The sequence below is a fragment of the Nicrophorus vespilloides genome, unplaced genomic scaffold (assembly GCF_001412225.1).
Source record: "Nicrophorus vespilloides isolate i.1.1-1 unplaced genomic scaffold, Nicve_v1.0, whole genome shotgun sequence".
NCBI lineage: Eukaryota > Metazoa > Arthropoda > Insecta > Coleoptera > Silphidae > Nicrophorus > Nicrophorus vespilloides.
This window is the reverse complement of record NW_017095999.1, coordinates 51,778-58,400: the sequence shown is the minus strand read 5'-3', so window position 1 is coordinate 58,400 and position 6,623 is coordinate 51,778. Positions and strand designations below refer to the sequence as shown.

The 6,623-nt window shown below is 37.9% G+C and overlaps 2 protein-coding genes across 2 annotated transcripts in view; both read right to left on the bottom strand.

Moving 5' to 3' along the window:
- The window catches only part of LOC108569114, a 3,456-nt gene extending 2,706 nt beyond the window's left edge, over nucleotides 1-750 (bottom strand). Inside the window, exons 1-2 of the mRNA XM_017930536.1 lie at nucleotides 334-750; nucleotides 29-214 (exon numbers count right to left, since the gene is read on the bottom strand). Of these exons, the coding sequence (XP_017786025.1) occupies nucleotides 29-214; nucleotides 334-465 (318 nt within the window). The 5' untranslated portion in view covers nucleotides 466-750. The remainder of the gene's footprint in view (nucleotides 1-28; nucleotides 215-333) is intronic.
- A 1,866-nt stretch (nucleotides 751-2,616) lies between these two features.
- Nucleotides 2,617-4,057, bottom strand: LOC108569115 (keratin, type I cytoskeletal 10-like). Its single transcript, XM_017930537.1, has 4 exons — nucleotides 3,854-4,057; nucleotides 3,371-3,577; nucleotides 3,117-3,309; nucleotides 2,617-2,939 (listed from the first exon to the last, which is right to left on the bottom strand). Exons 1-4 carry the CDS (start codon nucleotides 3,924-3,926, stop codon nucleotides 2,786-2,788), a joined length of 627 nt encoding a protein of 208 aa, XP_017786026.1. The 5' UTR covers nucleotides 3,927-4,057; the 3' UTR covers nucleotides 2,617-2,785.
- Nucleotides 4,058-6,623: the final 2,566 nt, after the last annotated feature.

Genomic DNA, 6,623 nt, shown 5'->3' with positions numbered 1-6,623 from the left:
AAAAAAATAATAGATGTTGTTTGCTTACAGATGAATTGTTGTTATCCACAATGTCCAGGTATAACTGCACTTTAAAGTTGGAAACATTTTCCTTCAACTGCTTCCGGTGTTGATTGTTTACCTCCAAGACACCTTTCTTGAAATTATAAAGAGTCTCCAGATTGTTGTGACATTCATTGCATATGAATTTGGAAAGAGGGTCTGTCCGATAGATCTGAAAAGGATGATGCATTATAAGAAATAGTATGGATGGATGGGATGGATGAAAACAGCAGCAGCAGCAGCTAAACAATCATTTAAGGTTAGGAATTTGAGTGGGTGAGTATTATTTACCACGAGCGGTAGGCAGTCCTTGATCACGTTCAGAATCTGAAGCCCTTCGGAGTTCTTCTGGAAAACGCTGAGCATAATTCCGCTCTTTTTATCGCACAAGCGACACAGGTTCTCTGTGGCCGACGACTCCATAACTTCTTTTCTTTCTTGCACGGATTATGTCCACTAACTTATCACTAAACACTTCACGAACACCTCACTAAGATGGCAACAACATAACACCAGACGTACAGATCTTCGCGAAATGCGAGGGATTTTCCTTTAAAACATCATGTAAACATCGTCGAAACGCGCTAACTCTGCGTAAAAACGGCCATTTTTATTATGTGCGCGTTCACTTCTGAGGTGGTTCCTGCAGAGGGCTCTCAGATCTTTTTCCCTCTCACTCTTTCTCACCCAGTCCTCCTCCGAAGACTTGAAGTAGCGTAATGAGGAGGTACCCAATACACATAGAGCAATAAACCTTCGATTCTATGTACGCCTATGTTTGTACGAAAGCACGCACATCATATTATGGAACCCCGATGTCCTGATGTAGATGTAGGGTGATTCCTTTGCACAGGAAACGGTCACCACCTAAACACAGACAGCAGCACACTTTAGAAACGACTCCTTTCTCGACGATGTGTACTTGACGTACTATTGATTTTTAGATCCCAATGGGTATATCTAAAGGTCATCAGCACGCACACACACACGAGACCCAACCACTTTGTCGCCCCTGGATACGTGATCCCTTTGCTCACACTCACGTTCGCACAACGCATCTCCCAGGATCTTGCTGCTGCTACTGCTCTCTCCACTCCTCTCCTCCTTTCCACCCGAAGGGAACGAAAGAAAATTATTACGAATCTGGTATTAAAGTGGATCAGGGTGGAAGATGTGCTGTGTGTAGGTCGTGCTATATGCTGGCTGCCGTTGCAAACTTGGACTAGAACTAATCGAAGTCCACTGTCTGTGCCTCTGTACTGGACAGCTTATCGCGGGAAGACCCAACCGGTTACAAACCACGGAACTGTTCCGTTCCAGCTCCTCTCAATTGCACTGCCATCTTTGGAAACTCGGTTTCGATCACCTAAATGCGTTCGCATTCAGATTTTCCTGCAATAATCAAAATATTCATTCCCTCATCCCAACAACACCACCATCTGAACACCACCATTAATTGTAAACTTTCTTCGCTAAAAATAGATGCTGTCTCCAAGGACATGTTGTCAGGACAATTCAAATAAACGATTAGAGCTTAGCTACAGTAACCTTGGCAATGCTTCCAAATGTATCTTTCTGGATCCATCAGCTTTCATATCCAGCCCTCATCGATAATCTTTACGATCAAAAATTACAACCTCGTCATAAAAGCAGGTACTTTTACCGATCAATAATTTCCAGGAAAAACTTAGGTACCTAAATAATAATTACAGCATGAAAATCATAATCAAAAATAAAAATGTTGGTTACCTTGATCTTAATGTTTATTAAAATTTTCGATAAAAGCGTTTTAGGTACTTAATCTCAATCAATCCACATAAATTGCATCAAAATAATCATCGATTGATTGTATTTAATTATATGTATTCGTAATTCTAATCACCTAGGTTTTAATTTGATCTGAAATGAGTTCATTAATATTACGTTTGATGAAGATGGGAGTTATTTCACCGGACATAAGATGGCCGTCTGGGAATGCGTTCTTGGAATTTACCACCACTCGATGCGAAAAAATATTTCAGACGTTATCCAACAAACGGATTCAAGCTTATGACAATTCGATTACTCGATATTTCTGACAAACAGTAAACAGTCTTAGGTGGTGTTATTATTGTCTTTGAAGACCATCGCGTTAGTTCGCAATCCATGTACGCTTTCAGGTGTTCATAATTAACGTTCATATTTCGAATACTTTGATGAGTTTCTAACATTCCCTAGAATAGTTAGTGTACATGTTACATGCGTGATTACGTTGTGCATATGAAATGAGTCATCGAGCAAACAAAGAATTTCGTCGCACGCAGGAATTCCGTTGTGTATGCGACCAACTATACGTGTTTATGTTTGAGTTAAACTTGGGAATTTTTAATCTTTTCGTGTGAATTAATTAGTCAATAGTGTTTAAAAGAATAAAATTCAATAGCTTTTTTCCATTCAGAATGTTATTGTTTAATAACTGATTGACCCTGACAGCAAACGCTTTAATTGGGATGATTTAATCATCGCGTATGGAATAATTGCTATTTTTACATTCTAGATTTAAGGTCAAACATTAATTAATTTAAACGAAGAAAATATCTTATGTTAAGTTTTTAATTTTAAGGATCACAGGCCACACAAACGATACAAGATTTTTCTTCTTTTTTTTTTGTTGCTTCAGAATCGGAGATACAATAATAACATAATATTTGCGCGCTACAAACTAGGGTCGTCGAGAAGTGGGAAAACGAATTCAGAACCCTTCTCAGATTTTTCCGGATTGGATGGAATACTTGATCTTGCCGTCGCTGTCGATGGAACTGGAGCTGGAGCTGAAGGCTGCTTTCGGTCCGGCGGCGCTCGCTCCTACCTTGACGCCGGTTCCTTCGGCCTCGCCGAAACGCGAAAACAATTGAGGTCTGCAATTATTAAGTTTAATTATTATTATTTTTTTAGTAAATTAGAAAGAAAAGCATCAGCGCTTTTTCCTGGAGGTGATTTAATCTCGACCTTCGATCGCGAAGTGTGATCTCAGGTTTCTTACATCATTTCGGAATAACAAAAAGTGACGAAGCAAAATAAACACGAGAGATTACCCATCGTTATTGTTGTAGCTGTTTCCATAGGAACCTCCTGGGTGTCTTCCAGAGCCGCCGCCGCCTCCTCCTCCGGTGCCTGAGCTGCTAGATGAGCTGGAGCTGGCGAAGGATACGCTTCCGCCTGCATAGCCGCCTCCGTTTCCGGAAGCGTTCGATTCGACGTTGCTGTACGCGCGATTCGGTGGATTATCTGAAGAGGATTTCGATCAAGGTTGTTTTTTTTTTATTTCTTCTTAATTAGGTTCACTCACCTCCGAAGTAAATGGGATCTCCAGCTCCAGCCCCGGCGCTCGAAGAACTCGAGGCGCTGGACGAGCTGTACGATCCACCGCCGCGCTTGCTCCTCATGACGAAGGGATGCAAATCCAAAGCCCTTCTGGTCCTCAAGTAGACGAAATCCGATTGGTGCCCGAACTTGTCGATCACGTAGTAGGACCTCGGGACGTACTGTCCGGCAACTGAAATTATTCAAATTTATTACCAATCACGTATGACGAAACCCATAAACCACAAAACGTTTATTTATTTTTCGAAAACACAAACCTAATACGACCTAAATGACTTTTATAGAAAAAAAAATGTAATTCATGCTCAAACGCCTTTTCGTTTAACGACGCCAATTAGCACACAAGAGCTGTTTACAATCTGAGCTATTACGGAAATACCCAACCATTATGCGATCATCTCGTTTCAATTACAACGAATCAACGTAATTGATTGAATAATCCACTTACTTGCTAATGCTGATGCTAACAGAGTGGAGACGACGATGGCTTGCATCAACAGAACAGTTTGCTGGTATCCCATCTTCTTTACCAACGAAAAAAAAAACAAACCAACAATTCGAATTACTATTTGTTTTTTCTCAAGTGTTGTCCGCTCAAAAGACGAACGCAAAGTGATGGTCTGCGAGCAGCAACAAACACCTTTATATCAACTTTCGGTGCAGCACCTCTTTTTAACTGTTCCATCCATTGTTCCGCGTGCATTGATCACTTTGCGGTTTCCAATAAATAATTCCAATTAATACCTCAGGAATAAATAAATAAATAAATGAAGCGAGCAAAAGGAATCCTCGCTAATTACTATTTTTCTGGGTTTATGCATACATTATTATAATCCGTATCGATAATACAAGAGGCGTGCATTGTTAATAATCAATTATGATCGATCGGTTCGTTTAATATACAAAAACAAAGCGAGAAATTAAAAAAAAAAGAAGAAAAAGCATTTGCACATCCAAGAATTGCAAGCGATTCTCGGAGCTGAAATTCGGGTATCTTCCGAGAACGCATTCAATCTTGATCAGCAAAATATTCCTTGTTTGCTCCTCTCTCATTCAGATTTCGATTACATCTCTTAATTAGCTTAATTATATTTATTGTTTTCAGATTCATTGGAACGTTTCTTGTTTGTGTTCGACTTGTGATCAAATGGGAACGCAGGAAACGCCGAAGATCCTCCAGAAGTCTGCTGTTGACCCCGACTTTGAGCAACGTGGACACTCTTCAGGAATGCCATTAACACCGAGGGACGACGATTTGCATAGGAAAGTAGAGTAAAAAGGCAAAAAACCAACACAAACGCGAAAAAAATCTGCGAATGTACGAACGCGGAATTTCAATTGCCGCAGTTATAACATTTCGTTGCACAATCGAATTTGGGACAACGTGTATTAAAATCAAACAATCGTTGTTTTGGTTCAAATAATCAAACAGATTAGGTAATTTAAAAAATGTAATTCTAATTACTTATGTAATTGAGTTATAAATGAATATGAATGTAATCAATATCAAAACAATACGTACAGTGGAACCTCGCTTAACGAGTGACGATGAGAACAGAAGTCCCGGATTACGCGTCTTCTACATCATTTTTCAAACTTGTGTACACATATTATGTCTATTTCTACTTCATTTTTGACAGCTTTTTGGTAGTTAAGCAACGTTTAAATAAATTATTTAATGAAAGATTTAACTATTTTTTTTAATTTACCGTTAATAACAATGAATAAAAAATAACATTACTTAAAAAAAACGTATAGTTAGGATAGTTATAATATTAAAGAATTAAACTTTAGTTCAAGCTGGAATATTTTGCGAATTTGCAACATTTTTTTTGACAATTTAATAATGCAAGCATTAACGAATCGAATGTTAAATGTATCTCTGGGAATCGCGCGCGATTTCAAAGAAAATCCGGTCGTGTGTGTACGAGAGAGTAAGAGAGAGAAACATGATTGCATAATTAATTTTATTCGCATTTAATATCTCGTTCGCTTATGAAGTTCAGAGTGTGAACATAATTGGGGGAAAAACGCAAATTATTATTACTTTTTTTTATACTTCTTGCACTCGAAAGAAGTATCCTGTTTCAACGATTAAGTGCTTATTATCTTTTGTTTTGTATTTATTTGCAATTGCACAACTTAACTAACTTTAGTATAATAAATTAGAATTTTGCGCTGTTTAAATAGAAACAGTTATTTAACAACTTTAATCATTGAAATATTGTTCTAATAGATTATATATTATAATAAGATACAATAGTAACGTTTGTGATTTACTATATTTTTGTTTGAACTTGAATGTTCTTTAAGAAATTGGTTGTTCCTAAAACCTAGAAAGAAATGATAACTTTCTAATGTGTAATAATAATAATATCAGGTTTATTATAAGGAAGTTGTGGATTGTGATAAATTCAATAAACTAATGTAAGTTTAAAATATGGTATATTTAAGGTAATTAGGATAATTGTTTAATAATTTCAATATTTTTGAATATTTAAAATTGGAAGTATGCAACCAAACTAACTTGATAATATCAACAGTACGAACAAAACAAAGCGTTTTTGTGATGGAATCAAATGCATAATTAGTGTAAGTATGTATGTTATGTTAACTAGATACATTCTGATGGTAATTAGCAATTACCATATAATCAATAACTGAAAGGAAACGAGCAATAACAATTGGTTAATTGGATTACAGGTGCAGAAGAGCTGTAGTAGTAGTAATAAGGGGGAAAAAAGTAGTAATAGGGTATCAAAAAGAAAGAAAAAGGATAAGCCCAGGATCCAATTCGGAAAGAGTAGTGAATGTAATTGGGGCGGAACGGTATATTTGAATGGCAACAGCGCGGAGCCAATCGCAAGCAAGTAGTAGTAGAAAGGTTGTGATTTGTACTCGACGGATTTGTTTACGTGTAACTTCGTGGCACACAGGCCCAGAGGCACAACAGCCGAGTGGACAACGCATCGCCCCGTGTACCAGGTTTTCCAGTTGCCAATTGGAATTCGGTCTGTGAAGACAGACGGTGTGCGCCTTCCCGTTCACCCCTTTTTATTTTGTTTCCTTCCCCCTTGTTTTTGTTTCTGTTTTGTTTATACAACATCCAACGCATCAGTTGGAACCGTCCGATAAGATTCTCTTAAGTAAATACAGTATTTAGAGGCTGAAAACATGGTGAAACCGATCAGGAAAACCTCCACCAAGAACCCGCCGAT